The sequence below is a fragment of the Lissotriton vulgaris genome, chromosome 2_1 (assembly GCF_964263255.1).
Source record: "Lissotriton vulgaris chromosome 2_1, aLisVul1.2, whole genome shotgun sequence".
In the NCBI taxonomy this organism is placed as follows: Eukaryota; Metazoa; Chordata; class Amphibia; order Caudata; family Salamandridae; genus Lissotriton; species Lissotriton vulgaris.
Genome location: NC_141687.1, coordinates 222,045,601 through 222,071,236, shown reverse-complemented (window position 1 = coordinate 222,071,236; position 25,636 = coordinate 222,045,601). Strand labels below are relative to the sequence as shown.

At 46.3% G+C, this 25,636-nt stretch overlaps 1 protein-coding gene across 1 annotated transcript in view; it reads right to left on the bottom strand.

The window, feature by feature from the left end:
• Nucleotides 1-25,636, bottom strand: part of LRWD1 (leucine rich repeats and WD repeat domain containing 1) — a 245,713-nt gene that overhangs the window by 166,701 nt on the left and 53,376 nt on the right. The window contains exon 3 of the mRNA XM_086954793.1: nucleotides 23,277-23,511. Coding sequence (XP_086810919.1) covers nucleotides 23,277-23,511 — 235 coding nt within the window. The remainder of the gene's footprint in view (nucleotides 1-23,276; nucleotides 23,512-25,636) is intronic.

Genomic DNA, 25,636 nt, shown 5'->3' with positions numbered 1-25,636 from the left:
ACTTCAACATCGTGCACAATGGAGAACCAAAGAAAGACTGGGAAATATTCGAGATTATACAACCAGGCAGCTTGACTCTAAAGGGATTGTTTCATGTTACCATGGTTTTTCAGGCCAATCCCCAGTTCGTGGGGATGAAGATCTAACTTTTCTGCACTGTTTTCCTAAGCACTGGAGGGGCACAGCCTAAAATACGTACAGGATCCCTTTCTGAAATACCACTAAATGGAGCATGGCACGTTACAAAAAGATGGATACACACAATGACCTAATTCTGGATACAAACTTGCCCTATAGGTGAATGTTTTTCAAAAAAATGTTAACATAATTATTTCTAAACTTACCCGAACTGTCCATAAAGGCAGTGGTTCTCCATCATCTCCCTGCTATCACGATCACACATGAAAATCTGATTAGGTTCCCTAGGATTCACAAATTGCTTCTGTAAGCAGAGCGTCACAATGCCCTTATTTTCCACTTCTGCTCATGGAATGGTGACAGGTCAAAGCTCTCATGGCATTGAGAATAGGGTCAGCCAGCTTCTATTTTGCGTTTGGTTTTTCCCTCCCCGTCGACCCGCATCTCTAACTAAATAGTAGCCACTCTATATTTTCTTTTCTAATCTCTACTAGACTGGTATTAAATTCAACTTGGTGGGACTCCTGCTAGAAGGATACTGCCCAATCACCAGGCCATGTGTAGCCTGGCGATTGGTTTCAGTTCGAATACAACTGCCCTGTACAGGCATTTTCCCTGCACCCTTGAGGGAGGAACATCCAGACATTAGGTGTAAAATTTGATAAGTAACTGATAACAGTAGACTACAAATTCCTTCCATTGCTGGGTATGTTTTTGGTGACCGTATGGCCAGTGTCACTTCAAAAGGACCTGGTAACTAACAAAAATGAAGGCCACAAGAGCTGAACGAAAACCATGTTGTCTTCTATCCCCCTAGATTCTGTGATGCCATGGCACTACTAGAAACTGCAGAGAAAATCTTTGCTTCCTTTTTGCCCCCACTTCTTGTCTAGGACACCCCTACTACAAAACCTCAGACAGTCCAAAAAGAGGACATTTGTCGCCCTCAGCAGAGCAGAGTGTCACACTTACTATGATAGGAGCAAGCCCCCCCCCCCCCCCCCCCCTCCCGCTCCATCCCCCGATCATGCATAAAATACAGCATGGGACATGTGCACCAAATACACATCCTAGAACAGTTAATGCTCTCCCGCCTTCCTATCCCACTTTCCGGTTGTTAAAGTCAAGGATTATGCTCTTTAAAATTACTTGACAGCCATCTGAATTTGAAAAAGGTATTTTCCCCAGAGACTGGTTTTCAACCCGAAGTTTCGATTTGACTTCAGGGGAAGCGCTCTGAACTTACCTAAAATAACGACTGGACCGGTTACAGGATTCAGTATAGCTGCAACCTTCTAGGCAGGCCTATGTCCAGGCACCCAAACTGGTGTATCCTATGAGGAGGAAGACCAGGTGAACTGAACCAACTGTAGTGCAATTTCAATAGACTTTGTGGACCAAAACCAGAGATCCAGCTGAGAGGAAGCATGCTGTGGGGGCTTGCTCAATATGAAAGAGTGAACCAAAGATCTAAGGTTTATCTGGCCATCGTAACCGAGAAACAAGATAAGGAAACGATATGGTAAATAAACTGCCAGGTAGACAACATCCGTTTAGTGAGCGAACTCCCCTCCTCTGTTTGTACACTCACCTCGTTGCGTCTGACACTCAGCAAGCACAATTCTGGGTTCCTGTACAATATTGAATGACACAGAAAGCTTTCCATACTACTTGTTAGTGCACGCTGACAGAAACACTAGAGTAGCACTCAACACCCAAGCCTCTAGCATTGCTTTTTATTGAGTGACTCCATTCGTGCTGATTTCAGCACCCCTGGGTTCATGAACCTGGTCAACCAACAAAGCCTAATAGTCTACTTGTACAAGCTCTAGGATGTCTCCCCAAATACCAGTCCTGCTCAGAGTGGGAGTTGTTTCTGAAGAACAGCTGTAGGACTCTGGGGTCCAATAACCACAATGCACGCAGTCCTTTTTGAGAAATGGATTCTTGGTGTTACTTAAGCCCGAAAACACAAATGTCCTCTTAACCATGGCCTTGAGATAACATTTGCCCGAAATCGGTTTAGCTACGTAGCTATGAAAAGGGTAGTAGGTCAAGTTGTGTGGAGGTGTGGAAAGTAAAAGTTCTTCCTTCTTATTCTCTTCTACTCTCTCCCTCTCATGGTTTCTTTATGCCCCCCCTTTTCCACCGGTCTGATCTTTCCTGCCCTTTCAACATCCCGTAGACAGCGAGTGGGACCCGACTGACCTCTCTGCCCGCCCAACTTCGTTCACATCCCTCAGACTCCCCTCCCACCCCCCACTTGATTCTTCTGATCTTCATGTCCGCACACACGCCCTTACATATTTTTCCTTGAACGTCAATGGTCTTACGCATTAGATCAAGCGTAAAAAAAATGCTATCCTATCTCCATTCCAAACAGGCCGAGACAGCTCTCCTCCAGGAGACGGATCTCACAGAGGCAGCAGCTGAGAAGCTCTGGCGGAATAGGATGGACAAAGATACACAGTTGCTGTCCACTGCGAGCAGAAGATAACATACCGGCGGTCTGGAAACGTGGAGTAGCCATTTTGATTTGGAAAACATTGCCCCATGTTGTGCTTAAGACCTGGGTTGATCCAGAGGATTGCTAGGTGTTCACCAAATTAAAGATTAATGGAAAGGTACTATGTGTAGGTTCAGTGTATGCGCCCATGGGTCCGTAGTGAGTCTTTCTTCTTCAACTTACCTGTGCATGGACGGAAATAGACACTGCAAACATCCTGATAGGCAGGTACTGGAACCTGGCCTGGGCTGCAGTCTTAGACTGCACTGATCCTATAGACATAGCCAAAAACGCAGACATTGCCCCCTTAGTGGATTTTGGTGCCGATCATGGCTTTGGCGACATATGACATCTTTTACATCCTACAGAACTGGAATACATACACTTGTCCCCAGTTCATGGCACTCAGTCACGGTTGGATTTTTTCCTAATGGCTCACCCCTGGTGTTCCCTTCTTTGCAAGATTTCAATACTAAAGGAAGCACTCTTGGACCACTCCCCTATAGCCTTATAGGCTAATCTGAGTCAGTCGCTGCCAATTTGCAAGCCTTGGCATCTCAACTTGTGTCCCTACACTCACCCGGTAGGCAAGAATCAGCTTAAACCCTGCATACTTACCAGGGGAACAAGGATGGGTCGGTTGACTTGGCACCAACCATCAGAGGGGCAGGACACAGCCCAATGTAACAGGCACAAGGAGGAAAGTCAGAGTGCAATCCAGGCGAATGTAGCCTACCTTACACACACTTACATGGCCCACCCTTCAGCTATCACCAAGCGCAGCCTTGAAAACAGGCGCATCGACCTCAATACCCTGGTTACCTCCAAAGCAGAATATGCACTACAGAGGTTGATATACCAGCACTATAAATAGGGAGGGAAGGATGGATGGCTACTGGTGGTGCAGCTCAGCAAAAGGGAGGCAGGAATGGCCATACCCGCTATCATCACAGACTGTGGCACTGGTCACCAAACCGCACAAAAATTACAGATGTTTGCATCCTACTGTAGAGCCCTCTATTCCTCGATAATTGTCCCGGGAAAGTTCTTGAGGCATACATTTTTTTGGGAAGAGATCTAAATACTAAGATATTGCGTTTTTCTGAGAAGGTTTAACAAGGCAGACAAGATTTATCAATGCTTGATTTTCTTAATATCCAACAGTTTATATACTCCGTATTAGGGAGTAGCAGTCAAGGGAAATTGTTTGCCAATTGTGTGGAGAAATTGGGCCTATTCATGGTAAATGACAGTTTTCATGGTGATGAAGGAGTAACCAGAAGGTTTAACAGGAGTGGAATTAACCTCCCTTTTGACTAGATTTGTGTTTCAACTCTGGGTACTTCCTAAATATAGATAATTTTTGTTAATCTCAAATGGAAGGTGCTGATCATCTTCCCATCAAGTTGATGAAGAAATGTAATAAGACTTCAGGATCGCTCTTGAAATAGCGAACAATCAAATTGAGGGTGTTTATCAAGGATAATGCTTGTTATCTGGCCTCTATGCTGAAATAACTCACGAAAATGTATACGTAATTAGTGAAACTGGGAAGGTTATGCTGTGTTATTTTGAAGCAAAGATAAAAGGCAAGGATGAAATGCTCATGGTAAATAGTTAAATGAGGAAGAAATATAGGACAGGTAAGATCAAGAAAGGTGGGTTAAACGGTCTAAAATCTGACATGTAGGAGGCACCTTCAAATGGAATGTCCAATGGCTCAGAGCAGTATAAAACACAAATAATTTGGTAACAAAAAAATTGGAAAAATAAAAAGCGAAGCCAAAATTCAGGCAGGATAAACAATGGCTAGGTGTTTCAAGACCGATAACACAAAACAACTTAACGTTCAAGCAAGGCTCTAATTAAGTCACATGCTATAAACCATCCGTGGGGAAAGTATTTGAAAAGCCTATACAGTGATTCAGCTTCAATTGTTGAGGTTGCAAATTCAACCGGTTTGCCTAGTGTTGAAAGTATTAGTTCCACAGAAAGTGATATTATCGATATCCCCACCTTAAGACTGGCTAACTCTGCAGACCTCATTATTAGTACTGTCAAATAGAAAAGCCACTATCTCATTTTTGTAAGAAAAATTATTTAAGACTGATTTGTTGATGGTCTGCTTCTCGTTTCCATTCCTATATTACGTTAATTTGTTATAGATTGGGTTTTGCGTAAGCATAAGCTGAATACAGTTCATTTCTATTTTTGCAAGCACCAACATTGCTTAACACAAACTATTACATATAATGTTAATATGCCCCCTGTGTTGTCTAAAGGAAACTAATATCTTAAACCAGTGATGATGGAGGTCAGCAGGTCTGTGAACAGTGTGTCTAGCATTTTATTAATAACTTTACAATCAAAGAGTTAAGCTTGGAGTAGCTCTATTGTTTAATGTTATTACTAAACATACTATAATTTTTTTCAATTTAGATTGCGGTACATGCAAGATATTAGCCTATGCTGACGACGTTGCGGTGATAACACCTTGCCCAACGGAAGCAACTACATTTGTAGAGGCCGAGGCCTTAAGATTTGGACAAGTCTCAGGGTACTCATTGAACGCGTCTAAAACCCAGATTATTAAAAACTCTTTTACACCTTGTGAAGATAGAAGAGTAGTGCCGGCAGGGAAATACCTCGGAATTAATATTATGTCTAATTTAGATAGTTTGGTGGATAATAATATTGCCCCAGTAATCGAAAAGGCAAGAAAAGATTTGGATCGTTATGAGAACTTACATTTATCATTAGTTGGGCGAGTTAATATTATTAAAATGCTGATCTTACCCAAACTGTTGTATCTTTTTAGGGCAATCCCTCTTCTAATTGAAAATAAGTGGTTTAAAATTTGCGAAAGTATGGTAAATCGTTTTATTTGGGCTAGAGGTAAAACCCGGAGGGCATTGAGGTATATGTCCCTTCCCAGGGAGAGAGGGGGGTGGTCACTGCCGGATCTAAAGGTATATTATTGGGCTGCAGCAATACAAGGAATGGTTGGATTAATTGGGGGGGCTGAGATGGCTGGATGGGATAAGACAGGCTCGCTGGCTATATATGGTTTAGCTCTGGGTACAAATGATGAAAATATTTTTTTAAGATTTACTGATGGAAGTTACTTTAAAAGAACACGTTTCAAGATAATTATGGCGGCGTACAGCATATGGAAAGGATTTTCCAAAAAAGTTGGAATAGGGAAATATAGTGTATATACTAGATTCAAAAATAATCCCTCATTACCTAGGGCTGTGTTCTCAGGAATGGTATATGAGGAATGGGAGAGTCAAGGTATAAGAATGATTGGTGATATGTGGGATGATAATGGCATCTTACAATTTATAGATTTGAAAAACAAGTATATGTTAAAGACAAATCATTTCTTTAAATACCTTCAAATAAGGAGTTGTATATTAAATAAAAAAGGGGGAGCTCTAGGCTTTGGGAGGAGTATAATGATGGATCTCATACAAAAAGGTAATGACTGTACTATAAAAAGATTTTATTTAGAAATGACAAAGTTAAAAAAGGATGATCTTGACAAATGGATAATTAAATGGTCCTCAGATTTAGATATAGCTAGAGAAAGAGATATTTTCTCTGAATCACTTGAGATGGGATGTAAATTACTATGCTCAGCGTCTCTTCAGGCCCAGCACTACAAGAGTCTGTATCACCTGTATTATACGCCATGGAAAATTGCTCAATGGGGGGCTGTGTCGGGCATCTCGTGTTTTAGATGTGGCAGTATGGAGGCCAATTTGTTACATATTTTCTCTACTTGTCCACACTTAGATAAGATAAAACAAGATATCGGGAATTTTTTCCGGAATGCCTTAGACACAACAATAGAGTTGGACTCAGCAACTATTTTGTTGGGAATATCCCCCAACGGACAAATTAATTGTAATTATTTTCTGTTTGTAGCAATGTCGATTTTTAGACTGCTTGTGGCCTCAACTTGGTTAGATCCAAATCCTCCTACGTATCATCAATGGCTAGGAAAAACTTTGTCAATACAAAAATTGGAAACAGCTATTTACTCTAGGAAAGGGAGAAAGGGTAAAAAGCTGGGTATACAAATCTGGGGTCCTTTGATTCAATGGAAGGCTGGAACTGAATAAGGTATTTTGAGGCATGTATGTATTATGGAATGTTAACATATATTATTTGTATCCGTATATATTATGATAGGATCTGTATGTAGTATGTATATTGTAATATTTCACTTTCCATTTTTCTTTTGAATATGTAGTTGAGTATGTGGCTGCCTTATGAAACTTATTGTGCCTTGTCCATGTAATGGGGGAGGGGGGAGGGGGGAGGGGGGGGGGGGGGGAAATAAAATGTGGGGAAAAAATTTATCAATAAAAATATTTAAAAAAAAAAATAAAATCAATTGTTGAGGTTGCAAATTCAACCGGTTTGCCTAGTGTTGAAAGTATTAGTTCCACAGAAAGTGATATTATCGATATCCCCACCTTAAGACTGGCTAACTCTGCAGACCTCATTATTAGTACTGTCAAATAGAAAAGCCACTATCTCATTTTTGTAAGAAAAATTATTTAAGACTGATTTGTTGATGGTCTGCTTCTCGTTTCCATTCCTATATTACGTTAATTTGTTATAGATTGGGTTTTGCGTAAGCATAAGCTGAATACAGTTCATTTCTATTTTTGCAAGCACCAACATTGCTTAACACAAACTATTACATATAATGTTAATATGCCCCCTGTGTTGTCTAAAGGAAACTAATATCTTAAACCAGTGATGATGGAGGTCAGCAGGTCTGTGAACAGTGTGTCTAGCATTTTATTAATAACTTTACAATCAAAGAGTTAAGCTTGGAGTAGCTCTATTGTTTAATGTTATTACTAAACATACTATAATTTTTTTTCAATTTAGATTGCGGTACATGTTTATTAGAGATTATGTTTAGTTGGAAATATACAGAGACTTGCATAGGCTTGAGAATATTAGTCTTGTACGCAAGTCATCCGCTGAAAACTGAAGAGTTGGCGTGTAGCAAATGCTCTCTAAGGGATTGTCAAGAGAACATTCCTTATAATCAGCATTAGCTATCTGATAGTCAATGTGGGCCCTATTGGGCATAATTACAGTGTAGGTTGTGCACTAATGAGTGCACAAATATCAGCAATCACTTCTTCAGCGTATTATATTCTAAAATTAAGGAAAATTCTTATTTTTATCCTGGATAGTAATAGGAAATCTTTAATCACGCTTCTAGTACTTCCTAGGTTGGACTACTGCAATAATCTCTAACCATTCTAGAAAAACACGAGTCAACTTCAGTTAGTCCAGAATGCTGCGCCTAGACTGATTCTCAAGCTTCCCAAATTCCAATCCATCACGAAGGGACTTGGCAAGCTTCATTGGCTTCCCATGTGCAGTCGTACAAAATGTAAACATCCTATGTTTACTTTTAGCTTAGCCTACAAAGGAATGCATGACTCATGTAATTAAACTGGTGCAAAGTAAGACGCTCTGATACCAGATTCGGGTCAAGTTTGCGCTTGACCCAACGGTTAAAAAAAATGACTCCGGTGGCAGAGGTATAGTCCTTAACACGATCAAACTGTGCTCTAAGATGAGGTGGGAGGCTGGTTCAATCCCTTCACTAACATCTTTCAGGAAGGAAAAACCTCTAAACATCACCTGCTCTCAGTCAGATAGCGCCATGACACCTTGTGGTAAACGAGCGCTTTAAAAATCTCTTAACATAACACAACACTATGACAACGACCCGGGTTAGCTCTGAGATGCTATGGGACATCTTTGATTTGTTGATCATCAATTTATCTTTCCATCAATTCATAGTGAAAATAAAGACCAATTTATGTTCTAAACCAGAGGTTCTTAAAAACGTTTAATGCATGTGGACCCCCACTTAATCATTATTGGAATCCAGGGAACTCTATCCAATCATCAGCTTAAATAAGGTCTGATTGGGGCCTCAAAACAATACACAAAAATACAGAAACAAGCATTCATACAACTAAACACACAAATAAAGAAATATTTTATTTATTTCACGAATTGATAAATTTAAAATGCTCATTTTAATGGGAAGGCTTGGAATTGTCTAAATTCAACTGAGGTCAACCATCTTCCAGAATGTATTCTGTTTGATGCACTGCTTCCACAAATCAATCGGAGGACACCGCTTAATTTTTAGCCTCCAATTTAACATTTCGTCAAATTTACGAAAACGAAACTATTGCCCTGCCTGGACATTCATCTTTATAATGTGCCATTTAATTAGGTCAAACTGAATTGGAGGTCCTTATCTATCTAACCAATAGCACAGAAGAAACGTTTTCACTAACTTAAGGAAGAGACTGCTTTTTTTTGCCAATGTTATGGCCCCTAGAGACATTTAAGTCCTCCAAGTTTCAGCAATTGGAAGATACACTACAAGGGACGCTGGTTTGTAGAACAGCCTAATATATCCTTCACTAAATGCGAATAAAAAATATATAACGGTCACTTAAATTAAGATTAGGCTGTTTATCGAAGGGGGGGGGGGGGGGAGACATGGGCGAACAAAATGCTTTAAACAGAAGGGCTCAGACCTACCCCCCCCCCCCCCCGTTAAAATCCTGTTTCACTCTAACTGGTACAGCTTTAAAAGTGCATAATATTACCTACAACAAACAGACTTGTTGAATGTGAGACTGGATGTCGACAAACAGCAGCTGCAGAGTGTTCGAGTAGGACAGAAAATCAGCCAGGATCCCAAAATATAGGTGACCCCTATTGGTGAATTAAATAGCTAAAAAGGTTAACCATGTTTGCAAATTGGGACAGTTTTGAATATTTAAAAACACTAAGTGTTCTACATTGTATGAAAAAAATGTATGGAATGGAGATTGCCAGCAGCAATGTTTGTTTTAACATCCGAGAAATAAACCGTAAAAGACCATAAAACCGGCTCACAAATAGCCAACACTGACCTGTCAGACCAGTCCATCGTGGCCTGTCAGATTGCCCTAGAGGCCAGTCCGAACCTGCCTACGGGGATGGCAAGGAACAAAGGGACCAGAGAGGTGCTGCTGGCCCCGGGAAAGAAGCAAGGCAGAGTGGCAATGAATGAAGCCTGGGGATGAATGTAGCAGAGCTGGGCTAACCACCTTAAGTACATAAGCTGGCAAGCAGGTCCTAGAGGTGGAGCTGCAGCTTTTGGATACAGCCTGCAGGAAGGTGCGAGGCTCACGCCGTAGTAGTGTCAAGGATAACTGGGTCCGGCACAGCGTCCCCAGCAGTCAGAGACAGGAGGGGAAGAGACCGCACTATGAATGGCAAGACCAGACCGAAGCCTACATGTGTGGGCAACGAGCTGCTTTGGGGAACTGGAATCTGCTTTGACAGGCCCTTGATAAGGAGAGTGGCGGAAAGTCCTAGGTGGCGAGTGGGGGTGAGGGCGCGGGAGCTGGGGCTCCTGCCACAATGAGGCTAGGCTACATATCATAGATTTTGAAAACAGTCACCCTTCCCTCAGAAGCGACCAGCCCTGAAAAGCCTCAAAAACAGACGAGACATGGGGCGTGGCTTAGCCAGCGAACATGGCGGTCGTGTAGAGCGTGAGCTCCGGCCAGCCAAACATCATCCTGCCTGCATATCCTGGCCCCGAGCGACTTCGAGGGCACCCTGCGCGGCAGTCTACCGTCCTGCTCCTGGGGGTCTGTCCGCCGGCGGGTGGGGGCCCCCGTGGAGGCTCGGCAGAGTGAGCGGCAGTCCGGCGAGGCGGAGGGGCCTGCTGGGTCCGGCTAGGCCAGAGGCCGGGGCCTCGATTTTGGTGATCGCCGGGCTGGGCTAGCTTGGTCGGCGGTGGGCGAAGACTGCTGGGGCGGCTGTGGACGAGGCACGGCTCGCTCGCTGCGCTGTGGAGCAGCGCGCCTGCATCCTGGAGCCAGCCGACCTGTGACTGCCCTGGGACCGCGACGTGGGAGCGGCGGCGGCCGGCGGACTCTGGGAGGGACCGGCTCCCGGGGCGGCCGACGGCCGCAATCTTGAGGCCTCCGCCTGGTGGGGCCCAAGGACTGAGACAGCTTTGGGGCTCTGCTGGTCGGCGGTGAGCGTCCCGCCCTCCTGTGTCCTGCATTGCCAGAGGGGCCCCGGAATGCCTGACTGCACCAGTCGTATTGTGGCGAGTGGAGCCCGCCCACGTGGGGTCGGGGGGTGCCCGGGGCCTCTGGTGCATGCCGTGGCTGGCTGGTCCTGCTGGACGGAGGCCCCCCCCCGCCCCCCGGAGACAAGGGAACTCGGGGGCTAGATCGGGCCCCGGTGGGAATTGTCTGCTGGTCCCTGGAATGGTGTGGCTACGGGGGGCCCAGTGGATTGACAGTGGGTGAGCTGCATGAGAGTTGACCTGCCTGTACTCGCCCGACTGGACGGCCCTTTCTGCTCCCTGGGTGTGAGGCTCGGGGGCCTGGTCGGACCCCAGTGGTGGCTGGTGGTGCCCGGTGAGCGGGGCAAAGAGAGCACCTACAGATTTACCCCCTTCTGCCCCCAGTACTTGTAGGACTGCGCTGAGCTGGTCGGCATACAGTGCTAGTTTATCGGTCGGCCCGTCCGGGCCGCTTCAAAACTTGCACCTCTTTATCAGTAACTGCGCATGGCGCGGAGGGGCCCGCTTTAGGCTTCACCCGCAGGTGCCGCCATGATGCGGGGCCACGCGGGTAGTGGTCCCTCTAAACAGGGGACGCTGGACAGATTTACTGGGGCCGGTTCGGCGGCAGGTGCTGCCGGCTCACAGACCCCGGCCCCAGACAACGCGGCGCTCCTGGCCGCGATAACACAGTCCAGAGACATGCTAGATGCCAAGATCGGGGCAGTTGGGGCGGATGTTATGCTACTCCGCCAAGATCTGCGAGGATAACCGGTGCCGAGACCCGTATCTCCGAAGTGGAAGACGGTGTGTCCGTCTTGAAGAAAAAGATGGCGGCGATGGAGAAGGTGCAGTGGGGCCTGGCCATGCGGGTGGAGGATGCAGAAGGCCAGGCGCGGAGGAACAATCACCGTTTTGTAGGATTTCCGGAGGGATGTGAAGGGGACAGTCTGCAACGCTTCTTGGTCCAATGGCTGGAGAGTTGGCTCCCTCCGGATACTCTCTCCCGCTGCTTCGTGGTGGAACGAGCCCATCGGGCCCTTATGCAGAAACCCACGGTTGGCTCGCGTCCAAGGCCGATAATCGCCAGGTTCTTAAGTTACTCTGACCGAGATGCTATCCTGCGACAAGCCCCACGTTCAAGCCCCGCACATGCTTGGTAATGCCACTATCCTTATTTTTCAAGACTACACGAAAATGGTTCAACAACAGCGACAATCTTTTCTAGCAGCTAAGGCCCGTCTCCGCGGCCTCAAACTCCAATATGCCCTGCTTTACCCGGCAAGTTTAAGAGTCATCTACAAGTCCTGCACGCTGTTCTTGGACTCCCCGGAGGAGGTGTTTCAATGGACGGACGAGACAGTGAAGATCAGGGTCAATGCGCCCTTGGGAGGCGACCGACTCTTCCTCCAGTGGACCGGTCCGGGAGGGACTGCGAAGTCAACGGGGGCAGCGTAGGAGATCGGGGTCTGGCGGAGCATCGCGTGTAGGATCTACATCTCCGCGGCCTGACCCGGGGCAGGAACAGCCGAATGGGGTGAAATGAGAGGGATGACTCTTGCACGGAATCCTATGTTGCCTTAGAAATGCTCAGGTGCCTTGTATTGGTCTGGACACCTGCCCGGTCGCAGCTAGTGGGTTGAGTAGCGACTCCCTAGTTATGAGGTGTGTTCAGGGGATCCATTGGAGGGGGTGGCTCTCGGTTCCCCGTTGGGGACCAGGCCGCGATCCAACCGCGACAGGTGCTTCCATGTTGGGAGGTGCGGGTGGGAGTTGGTGGTTGAGTTGGGAAGGGGGTTGGGGGGGGGGGGTTAGGGGGGGAGGGGGCTTTGGTTGCGCTTAATCTGCTGCCGTCTGTATCTTGGGTTGTATGCATGCTAGACCGTTGGGGCCTTCGTGGCTCATACAGTGCCATTGTCAAATGTCACCTGTTCAGAGTGGGGGGCAGGTAGCTCCAGGCACAGTGCGTATCGTGAGTTGGAATGTGCTGGGGGTTCTAGACAAGGTGAAGCGGAGGGCGGTGCTCCGTTATGTCAAGAGAGCCGGGGCGGATGTCTTGATGCTCCAGGAGACCCACCGACCAGGAACAAAAGCGCTTTTCCTCCCAAGTTTTGGGTGCTCACATGTTTTCCATGCAGGCTTTACAAGGGGTTCCCAGGGGGGTTGCAGTCCTCATACATCGCAGAATCTCCTTAACACATGAGCAGAGTTGGTCTGACCCACAGGGTAGGTACATCTTCGTCCAGGGGAAGGTTGGGGGAGATAGGGTGACCTTTGGCAGTGTCTACGCCCCGCTGCCGCTACAGTGGCCTCTGGTGGAGAAGGTTATGTCCCTCTGGAGTGGCATGTCCGACACCCTGGCCGTGGTTGGGGGTGACCGGAATGACGTAATGGACCTGCGCCTGGATCGGTGGCGGAGGGGGACGACCGACGTAGATTTAGATGTAGAGGGACCCCCCACCAAGCTCCGGGCCCTCACCATGGGATTGGACTGGACTGATGTCTGGAGGTTTAGGCACGGCGCGAGCCGAGAGTACACTTATTTCTCCTCAGTACATGGATCGTTACTTGTTTGTCCCTAGGGGTCTGGCACAGAGGATGGTGGCCTCTGATATCCTACTGAGGGCTCTGTCGGATCACTCGCCGGTGGCCCTTACCTTTAGAATAGGCCCGGCTGGGCTCCCGTTCCGTTGGCGCATGTCAGGATGGCAGTTATTACAGGCCGCCTATAGAGAACATATGTCTCGGGAAATTGACAGTTACCTGACTACCAATTATAACTCCGTGGATTCCCAGACAACCCTTTGGGAGGCCCTCAAACTTACCCTACGCGGGGTAGAAATATCCTGGTGCGTGGCGGCTTGGGCGGAGAGGTGGCGATATCTGGTGCGGCGAGAAGCGGAGCTGGAAATGCTGGAACGCAGGTGTAGGGAAGAGTGGTAGATTGATAGGGCGGCGATTTGTCCTAGCCCAGCAGCAGTACGCAGCGGTTTTACATGAGGAGGCGAGGCAGGCCTGGCTTGCCACTCGTAGTCGGGTGTACCAATGGGGGGACAAGTCATGTAAGTTGCTACACCGCCTGTGTCAGGGCACTCTTCATGCCCAGCCGCTGCCCCAGTTGTTGGACCTGGCAGGTTCACCGATCTCCGAGCCGTCTGATATCGCAGAGAGCTTCGCAGCATATTTTGAGGGACTGTACGCGCCTCTGGATTGCCTACCGGCCGAGACTGTTCAGCGTTTCATTGATGATCTCCCCCCACAGTCGTCTCGGATGAGGTTCGGGATCTGTTGGACAGGCCCTTCACGGAGGATGCTGGGCTCTGCCCTGGGCGAGCTCAACCCGGGTAAGGCGCCGGGCCCCAACGGGTTCCCGTGCGAAATTTTTTAACAATTTCATGTGCAGATGGGCCCACGCCTGTGCCCAGTGATCGAGGAGGCGCGGGAAAGTGGGGTGCTCCCACCGGATTGGAGGCACGCCGAGGTGGTGATTTTCCTGAAGCCGGGACGGCCTCCGGAGAGCCACGCGTCCTACCGCCCGATATCGCTGATCAATACGGAGGCCAAGGTCATGGCCAAGGCCCTAGCCAATAGGCTTAAGCCCCAATATTACGGACCTGGTCCACCCTGACCAGGCGTGCTATATGTCCCGGAGGGCCACCCGACACAATATCAGGCGTGCCCAGGTGGCGGTCTCGGCCTGGAGGAATCTGGATGAGCGGGCTGCCTTGTTCCTGGCAGACATGGACCGTGCTTTTGATTCCCTAAGTTGGACCTACCTGTTTGCCCTGCTACGCCGCCTTAATATAGGTCCTTGCTTTCTGGCCTACGTGCAGCTGTTGTACACCGGCCTCACGGCCTCCGTGCGAGTTGGGGGGGCTGTGTCCCGGGCCTTTCCGGTTCAGAGGGGTACGCGACAGGGGTGTCCCCTCTCCCCATACCTATTCGCGCTGGCCATGGAGCCTTTAGCCGCGTTGGTGCGCATAGACGCCCAGCTCAAGGGCTTTCGCTGGTCCCCGAGCCTTACGGACAAGATAGCACTATATGCTGACGACATATTGTTCTTCCTTACGGATCTTGATCGGTCGGGGCCACGGCTGCTGCGCATCTTGCAGATCTTCAGGGAGTCCTCGGGCCTCTATGTGAACCCGGGTAAATCCACCTTGTGGGTGCTGGGCGGCGGGCAACCGGTAGGTGACTGGGCAGCTGGCTTACAGTTGGCCCCCGGAGGAATGAAGTACCTGGGAGTCTTTCTGTCTGAGGATGCAGGTGTCTCCCGCGTTCGTAACCTTGCCCCGATTTGGGATCGCACACGGGAGGATCTGAAGGCATGGGGTCGCATGCCACTGTCCATTTTTGGGAGGTCGGCCATATTTAAAATGGTGGCGCTCCCACGACTTGTGCATCAACTACAGAACCATCCCTACCCTGTTCCGCCTCGCTGGTTTCAACAAGTTAATTCGGCACTGGGCGGGTTCCTGTGGAAGGGTGGGACTGTCAGGGTTGCGCTACGGACATCGGTCCACATACGTGGGGGGCCTCGCTACATCTGATATACTCTCGTACTATCACGCCGCACATCTTTTGGTCCTCAATGATTGGTGGTAGGGGGACAGGGGGGATCCAGCATATGCTGTTGAGCGCCACCTGATGGGCTCGTCGTACACCCCTGCCCTACTGTACTTGGCACTGCTTTGGCGGAGTCTTCCGTCCGCCACGCAAGAGGTCTTCTCCGATTCGCGGCAGGCGCTGCGCCGGTTGGGATGGTGGAACGTTCTCACTCGGGAGACCCCCCTTTGGCACAATGGTCGCTTGCCCCAATTACTGACCCTCAGGGGTTTCGACGGGTGGGAAGCCATATGCGTCTCCTCTCTGGGGGACGTGATGTCGGGCGATACCCTGAAGTCGTTCCAAGATCTGCAGAATGACTTTGGGATGCCCAGTTCTCAATTCTTTCGCTTTCTCCAACTTCGACATGCACTGACACCTTACCTGACGGGCATAGACACCCTCCCAGACTTTAGCCCACTTGAAGCCCAGCTGTTTATGCCAGACAAAAAACTGTCCTACAGAAGTTGCGGGAGGCGTGGGTGGGGGATGTTGGGGAATTAGAGGAGGTAGACTGGATGGAGGCCCTGGCGAGTCCTAGGGGGGCGGCGATTTCCACACATCTGAGACTTATACAATTTAAATACCTCCACCGCACATACTTCACCAGGGAGCGCCTGTGGAAGGCGGGTATGATAGTGTCCCCTGAATGCCTGCGATGTGGCTCAGAGGTAGGCACACTTCTGCACACAACATGGGATTGCCCGGTGCTGCATAGGTTCGGGACCGGGGTCTTTCGATGTCTATCAGAAGTACTGGCGTGGGAACTGCCTAGAGAACCGAAACTGGCCTTATTGCATGTTATGGAGGCAATCCATACAAACGTCACCTGTTGTAGCTTGGTTTGACCTTGGCCAAACGTGACATAGCTAGAGCTTGGAAGGCGCCTCTGGCCCCGCCCCTGGCCGCCTGGAAGAACGGCATGGACTTCTGCATGGGGCTGGAGCAGCCTATTTTCCTGGCCAGAGGATGCCCCCCGTAAGCACTTTCGAATTTGAAAAAGGTGGGTGGACTATAGGGGGCTGGACCTACACTCCCCCCCCTGGAAAGTGACTCCACTCTGACATTTTAATCACACAGGAGTGCTGGAGCACTGGTTTCAAGGAGGGTGAACTCAGCAGAGAGCTGTCTTCGCTGGCTCCCTGCGCAAGCCTTTCATCTGGCTCTCCTCCTGGGCCTCTCTTCTCCTTGCACAGAGGCCCAGGCTTCTGCTCACTGGTCTTGAACTCCACCACAAGCGCAATCCAGGGTCCTGGGACAGTCAGGGGGTTACTCCTTCCAACTGCCCATGGCCCCAGGCTCCAGCACCAGTCTTCCTCAGCAGACCACAACAAAGAATTGGGGGGGTGAGGGCTGGCAAGGAGACTCCGCTGCCCTATCCAGCAGTGACACATCACCTCTCTGACCTCGGTCCCGCCTTCCTGCCCAGACCTCTGGGATAGTTCAAAATTGTGTCGCCCAGGGGTCTCATGTCACATGGTCTCTGAAAAGCCCCGTTCTCCCCCTTGCTGCCTTCTCTCCAGAGTAGCTTGGTGCCTGGCACCAGGCGACAGCTGCTGATGGTTAACCTGCAGCTCCACCCACCTTCTCTCCCTCTTGGAGAGGAGACCTTCGCCCTTTGAATGCTTGCTGTGCAGGGCTAGGCCTCTGATGCTTCAGTTTGAGGAGGAAGGTCATAAATCCAGCCTGGCAGGGTCAGACTCGGCTAGGCTCTGATTAGGAGCAGAGTCAGAGAAATAGGACATTTCTGGATGACCTATGAGCAGTTCATTAATGGTTTTGGACTCTGTATATTTTCTCAAAAGTTACAGTCTACTGTGGTGCATGTCTGGAATTTGTAGGACCTAGGGAAGTGAAACTACCCCATGTGATCCTCATCTGCATAGGAGAATAATGGAGTGAGCCTTCAGTGAAAACAGTAAAGCACACCGACTTTCCCTTACATGTTTCTTTGCATAGGCCAAGGCTTAGGGCGGCGAAGCCAAGGGCAGAGAGGCCAAGGGCAGAAATGCTACCCATTTTCCCATTTAGTAATACCCAGCATTTCTAATGCTCTACCCTTTATCTCACTCTACACATCTATCAATATATCCTCTGTATCCACTCTCTCATTAATCCCAAACCCCATACCACTATGATCCCCAAAATAACCCTTTTAAGACTCTCTCCTATTCTACCCCACATTGCATCATCTGACACCTCTTACTAGATCGATCCCCTAAAACAAACCTTTCTAAACTCTTCCCTCTGACTCCTCCCCTCCAAAACTCCTTTTTACTCATCCAAAAGCCTCCTCCTACTGCTATGACCTAAAACAAATATTCATTACTCTTATCCCTCCACTATCCTTTTCAATCAAAATAACAGACTAACATGTTCACTTATCAAATTCCATATTCAACTATACTTATTCACCACTAATCCTTTATGGGTTCCAGAGTAGCGTGCTACTCGCCAATAAAGCGTCTCAACACCCCATCAGGGTTACAAGCACTATATAAATGCAAACCTTTTCCCTTTTCTACTCCTCCAATCCTTCTCAATCCAAATAACTGACTAACATATCCACCACAAAAATTGCTCATGTTTCACCATACTAATTCAACACTAATCCTGATGGGTTCCAGAGTAGCGTGCTACTTGCGCTTCAAAACCCCATCAGGGTTAGCAAGCGCTATATAAATACAAACCTCTTTTTCTCTTCTATCCCTCCACCTACCCTTCTCTACCCAAATAACTGAATAACTGAATAACATATCCACCACTCAAATTACTTCATATTTCACTATACTAATTTTCAACACTAATCCTTTATGGGCTTCCACTTCAACACCCCATCAGGGTAAACAAGCGCTATATAAATACAAACCTTTTTTTCCTCCTCTATCCTTCTGCTATCATTCCAAATCCAAATAACGGACTAACCTCTCCACCACTTATGTACTTGCATGTTTCACTATACTAATTCAACACTAATCCTCTATGGGTTTCCGGAGTAGCAGGCTACTCGCCGAAAAAACGCTTTGAAGCCTCGTCAGGGGACGTAAGCGCTACATAATTGCAATTACAACACAATAGTATTAAGCCTATTCCATGTCACCACCCAGCTCTTCACAATTCCTGTCACACCATTCTATCTGTACCTGCTCCTGGGCTGCACATGCCAGGAATCTCCCCCACGCAGCCCCTACACGTGTGCACACGCATGAGTCTACATGTAACCAGCCCAGTGCCCCTTACTCCGGCTGCAGCGGCCTACTCTCACCAGGGGGACACCGGTAAAATCCACATGCAGTCTCTTTCATCATGAGTTCACTGTGGGCGAGTCCCAACTTATGAGGCTCTTACACAAAAAAAGCTCAATTAGGTGTACAAAAAGCAAACAATCCGGGCAGCTCAGATGGTCAGAACCACCTTCTAACAGGTTGGAACCAATTTGATGTATATTTGGAGATTTTAACATCTCACTGATAAACAATGTTCGTGCTTTACTCCCACACAGCGTACCTATAGCAGAATAGATCATATAATGAAAATACTGGGTAATTTACAGGAGAGGAGGATAACAACATACTTAAACAGGTTAATTTCAAACCATTAGTACCAACATTGAAACACACACCAGTCCAAAAATAACATTAGGGAATCTTAAACTTGAAACCCTAACTACCCCACCATTTGTACCCCATATTAAGGATTATGCGGCGCAGATATTCAAGTAGCCCGGTGGCGGAAATTCCTCTCACAGACTGCTGGGATCAAAATGCATATATAATGCTCACTCTGGAGTATGGAGACAGAGATGGAAAGCCTTGAGCAAGAAGTGGTACTTAACCCAAATTAGATGCCACAATTGATAGATAACAAGACATGCTTGGTACAGACAGACACTTGGGATAAACTAGACAAGTTCACGTTCACTCAATACAGGGAATATCGCTATAATGAAGAGGACAGGACAGATGTCCATGTGGTTATTGAAAAGGGAGAGGCCCAATACACATATACCGTTACTACAATAAGGTCGAAGCAGACCTTATTCCCAGAGAAAAAATCCATGAGAAATGCACTGAATTCCTGGCGACAAGTTACACACAGACTGTAAGATATATCCACAGAAGACATTAAAAAATACTTAACAGAATCAGAACTAGCAAAGTTGTCACTAGAAAAGCGTGAAAGACTGGAAGCTCCACTGACTATGGCAGCGCTCAGGAGTGTGGAATTTAATAAAATATCTGCTTGTCTATGGGGAAGTTACTTCAAAAATCTACTTGTCCTGTAAAAAACAATCCACTTGTTCCTTTTGTGCCTTGTAATGCTGCGACAAATTATGGCAGCAATCTCATTGTATAAGATCTCTGATATAGCCTCTCTGATTATTCCAGGGCTCATACCTTAGTAGAGTTTGAATACCAGCCATTCCTTTATGTTGCCACTTTTCCACAGATCTACATACTGTGTCGAAGGTAGTGGTAAGCAATAGCTCCAGGGTTGGAATGCCCTTTTAAGTCTGTGCAAACCTACTAATTTGCATGTTTTCAGGGTTTTCACCAACTCTTTCCTAAACTTTTCCCACACTGAGAAAGGTTGGAACTTTGGTCCTGACAATGGCAGATGTGAAACTTCTTTCAGGGTTGGGAAAAAAGTGGTTGGAGAGAAAGTGAACTTGCAAACACTCAGATTTTCGCATGAGCAAATCTACCCATGCATATCCCCTTCATTGCTTGCGTCGGCCAATGGCCAATGCGCACACTACTGCCGGAGTGCTGCGCACATTTGTTGGTCGCTGCGGCCCCATCCACTGTGCTGAACCGCTGCGGAATTGCCACTGCGGTTATTGCTCATGCTAAAATGGAGTTTGCAAATATTTTCTAGGAGTACTATTTCTTGGCCTACTCTGTAAATTTACGAAAGTTGGATATCTGCACTTAATGCAAGGACATATACCACAGGTGCTCTTTTGAGACTCTTTAATATTTGGGCCCCTAATTAGGTCTGGCATTAACCATTAAATGTGTTTATTAAAACTATGTCTCTCTCTCTCGGGCTATTGGTTGGCTTCACTGTGAGTGACCAACTTCTCCTCTTCCACAATAAGCATATCAGCACATAAAGTGGTTTGGTTCAGTGCCAGGAACTACAGTGGTAATGTGTGTTTTTTGAGACCAAAAACGATTTTTGCTTTTGCCAATTTTTGTTAAAGCGGTGAGGGCTCGGCAGCTCCCACACCAAAAAGGTTTTACAACAACCATGCCAAAACAAATCACACATTGACAAAACCTTCAGAACTTCTGGTTTTGCCGATGCTTGTTTATTCTTATATTTGCCGTCATCTTATTGAAACTGGTTACAATGATTTTCCATTATGAATATCTTTGGGAAATACTAGCTTACATCAACTCATTTTACTAAATGATGCTGCAAAGTAATGGTACCCAACATTTTACAGTAGTTTAGCTAAATGATTAGTTTCCTACTTGAATTTTTCTGTGAGCATTTTATTTTGAAAGCAAAGACTCATCAATTTTGCTTCTAAGCTTCTGCAAATATTTGCATCGAATCAGAGAGCATTCTGGAAGCATTATACATAACCTCATATTGCTACAATTTGAATAAGTGTACACATTTTTATTCTGGAACTAGTCAGTAGTGCAGTCCGAGCTTACAAAATTTACTTAGAGCGCTCACCCCAATAATAAAGGCTGTGCATTAATGAACCATAAATACAAGTTTCAACAGCATTAACATATGGACACATATTACCTTAACTGCATACAATGCCCTTTGCTGGTCATAATGTGTTACTGTAAACTGGCAGCCACATGGTTTCTGCTGAAGGGGGTTGGGCCCACTTGTCCCAAGCACAAAATGCACATGAAAACCGGTTGCCCTTGACCCCAACCAATATGTCCTGGGCGTCTGGCTATAGGATTTCCACATTCCTGAATATACCTAATTAGTAATGGACAAGGGTGGAACTTCAAGCATGAGTGGTCACAAGAATACATGGAACCTTAAGTGGGCTCGAACTGGAAGAAAGCCTGGGAGCAGGATAAACAAATTTTTACAAATTCATGATTTAAACCAACATGCATATTTCACGCCTAAAATATTTGCATGGATTTACCCCGGTAGAACTTCAGCTTGCCATGGATGTAAGTGCAATAGGGGCAGAATTTCTTCATTTGGTTTGGTTGTGTCCTTGGGTAGCAGGATTATGCCATGCGATCAAGTGGGGGTGAAAATGCAGAAAATGACTAGCATATTACCCACTCAATCCATCAAACAATCTCTATTCGGAATACTTCCGGTTAAAATAAACTATAAAATGAAAATAAGGATGGCTGCCTTAAGTATGGTATTAGTTAAAAGCCACACTGCAATGCACTGGGTGAGCCAAAAGACCCCTAAAGTATGAAGTGTGGAAAAGAGATCTAATTAAGAGGACTATAACAGATGAACAAAGCATGAAGACCACAAAGAGAGATGACGAATTAACAGAAGATTTTACCGACTGGGCACAAATGCTCACTCAACAGATAAGAAACCCATCGTCCACAAAAACAAAAAACAGACCACCCTGAACTATGTGGCATGTAACAATCATCATGGAAAGAAAATGTTTGAAATGACAAATAGACTCTAAATGCACTTTTATAGGTCCATGTAATGAACAGAAATGAGAAAGGGAGAATCTACATATCAGTTCAAGAATAAATAAGGCTCCGACACCTACTCATTGCTTCTTTTCAATTAGAGGATATTACAATGGCACTCCTCCAACAGCATGTTTTGGAAATATTCTACCACAGTTGTTACAGATGGATACCGACATTAATGTTGGGCGAGCAGCCCTCCAACCGGTTTCAATTTAGTAAAGAGCTGGAAACACAATTCTTTAAAGTACACTACTTCACAAAACAGTAAAAGTCCACTTTTGCTGTAAGAACATGGTTACCCTTCAAACACTTGTGGACTGTACTTTTGCCTTTCACCCTTTACAGCGCTCTGCTGGCTTCCGGTTAGATTTGGGCAATACTAATTATGCATACATTCATAAACACATTGGTGGCCCAAATTAATAGAAATGGACATACGAATATTGGCTAAAATGCAAACTTTCCATCACGGTTTCAATATTTTCTTACTCGATTAATCCTCTAAGAAAACTTCACAATCAGAACAACCACTAAGAACTCTATCCCGTCTTGGGCGAGTGTGCTTCAGTATTAAAGGACCTTCACCCATGTTAGTCTGAATAATTCTCTTGAATCATGAGTGACCTGGTATCTAAAAGGTTCATAGGCAAAGATGAACATATTACATCAAACACCAACCGAGGGAATAAGATGCGACTTCATGTATCATTTATGCACCAGCTTCGATGGAAGGATTGCTCGAAAAATAAGGGGCCGCAAGCCAACAGTTTTGCTGCTTTACAAACAAAATAAAAAAATACAGCTTATCAAACATCACTCTCCTATTAACACCCACAGAAATGTGCCGAAAATACACAACACTACAAGGTTTTGCTCGGAACCTGAAGCCACCATGTAACCAAACAAGGCAGAGCACCTGTATAGTTCCAATTTCTGAAATCGGTCGGGAAAAAAAAAAATCTACTCATCTACAAAGTGTGCTTATCCACCCAAAGAGGCTCAGATGTCAAGAAGCTAACCCTGCATTTAAGAACAGTTTGCTTACAGCTTCAGACTCTAATACCCTAAAATTCATGAAATGTTAAGGCAGTAATTCAAATTACCAGTATGCTTCTTCGATGCAAATCTTGTTCGCAGGTCTTGAGGTCAATAAGTTCACAATGTTCACCCAAATCTAATGGTACAACCGCTTATCAATGTGGGCTGGGAGTCTGTGCTCCGAAGTGACTCTTACCGTCAAGTACAAGTTGTCGTCATAGTTCAGCTCCTCCAAGGCAGAGAGGCTCTCAAACAGTGTGACATCTTCCAGCTGGTTGTCAGCGCAGTTTAGGACTCTCAAGTTTGGGAGTTCCAGGCCACTGGGAATGTCCGAAAGCAAGTTTCCTGAAAGATTTAGTTCTTGCAGGCTTTTCATTTGGGAAAACAGTTCTGGGTCCAAGTCGTTTGTCTTGAGTTGCATCTTAGATAGACTAAAAATAAATTGGAATAAAATCAAACAGAAAAAGTTAGCTTTGTGTTGAAATTAATGTAAGCAGGTTGAAGTAATATGGATAACACATATAACAAGGATTAATCTTGAGAAGCGCTGAGAAGTGTCAAAGGGGGAGATTTTATCCTGTGTGAAGATTATAGACGACACAGGAACTTCGTGTTGGCTCTAACTGGATCGAGATATTGCCAAACATCTGCAGATCGGCCTGAAGATGAGTGAGGGCAACAGAAGGTGGAGTTTAGTTGTGCGAATGCATATCCTTCTTCTGCTTACTCTTTTGCCAAACAACCCATTGTCCCCGCTGCAACCTGGAGGCAGCTTCCTGTACTACTATGGTCATTAGACAAGTTATTATTTGACACGATTGTTCCAGCAAATATGCTCATATACTTCCTACAAATGATTGTGGAGGCTGGGCTGGTCTGTTAGCGACTGGGGTTGGATGAGGGAAAGGTGAAAAAAGGTACTAGCCCTTATTTTCATTGGCCCCAACTCTGTGGCCACTCTTTGCGGTTCTTTAGATTACTTGGTTGACAAGGGAAGTGAGGAGCAGGAGTAGGTTAATTGTTTCAGCTGCTGCATTTTTCGCGTTCTGTCAACTATATATCCTGACACCTCTAAGTATCATGAAGTTTTTATACTGCCAAATTCAAAAACAAATACATACACAATATATATATATATATATATATATATATATATATATATATATATATATATATATATATATATACACACACACACACACACACACACATACATATATATACACACACACACTATTTTTGTTAACAGGCACACATAATATTTTTTTTAACAGGCAGCTTGGGTGAGGTAAGAAGACCCTTTGAACTGGGGAATCCTGGTGGGTAAGGACACATTTCCTTTGATGCGGATGATATCCTACTATATATGTTAAAAGACCGAGCTAGCCCATCAACAGGATATTGCAGATCCTCTGTATCTACGGAGACTATTCAGGGTACTCCATCAACTAGGCTAAATCCCTGCTCTTCTCTTTGGTGGGGGGGATCCCAGATTTAATGTCCCAATGTAGGAAACAGATTGAGACACAGGGCTTTAAAAACTTGGGGGGGGGGGGGGATCAACATGACAAGGGACCCCGGGAGTTCTGCCAACGAAACTTGGGATCCCAACTGGACAGGTTCACTATGGATGCCTATTGCTAGCAGACCTTAACACTCACTCTTATGGGCTGGGAGGCTATGCTTAAAATGAGGACCCTCCTGTGTCTACTTTATACTCTGCAGAATACACCCAATTGGATCCCGCCAACCTTCTTTCAGAAGCTGTAAGCCAAGCTATGACCTTTGCTATGGAGCACCACGCATAGATCTACGCAAACTTCAGCGGGCGATTTATGAAGAGGGGCTGGCATTGTCTGATATTCAGATCTACTACGGGGGCTCCCAACTGGTCACAAATCGGTGGGCATTTGCAGCCCAAACTGACTTGGCATACAGGGTGGATAGAGTGACCATGGGGGCTATGGGTTTCTGCTCCCTTTTGTATAACAAGAAGTTGGTTAAGGGTCTACCAGTCCACACAGACAGTGACACTGGTGTGGTGAGCAGCAACAAAATATTTGGGTTGGGAGGGGAAGATAACAAAGAGGATACCACTCTGGGACCGTGCTTTACTCAGCAAAGTGAGGGAGCTATGTGGTTCTAGGAAATGGGAGCTGTTAGGCCTGGAGAGCCTAAGCAACAAGTAGCGAGAGCAAGCATACATTACTTTTGCTACTCTACAAATTTAAGATGAGATCGGAAAGGATGAGTGGCCGAAATACCTGCAATTGGCCCATGCAATCCAGGGTCACATCTGTGAAGGTGAGGGTCTGGACAAAGCCTCAACCTTCGAGGAAAGACTGTTGACAGACCCATTGCTTGAGAAAGCAAGATCATTAATTTAGAAGAAAATAGTGAATAACTTACCAAACTTACTGGGTCCACTGAAGAGGGCATAGGAGGGGGACCTTGGCCCACTCGATGAAGAGGACTGGTTGGAGGCGATGCAGAGCCCGAGGGAGGTGGAGATCTGCGCCAGGTTCTGACTGATTCAGTTAAAAATTCTACATCGCA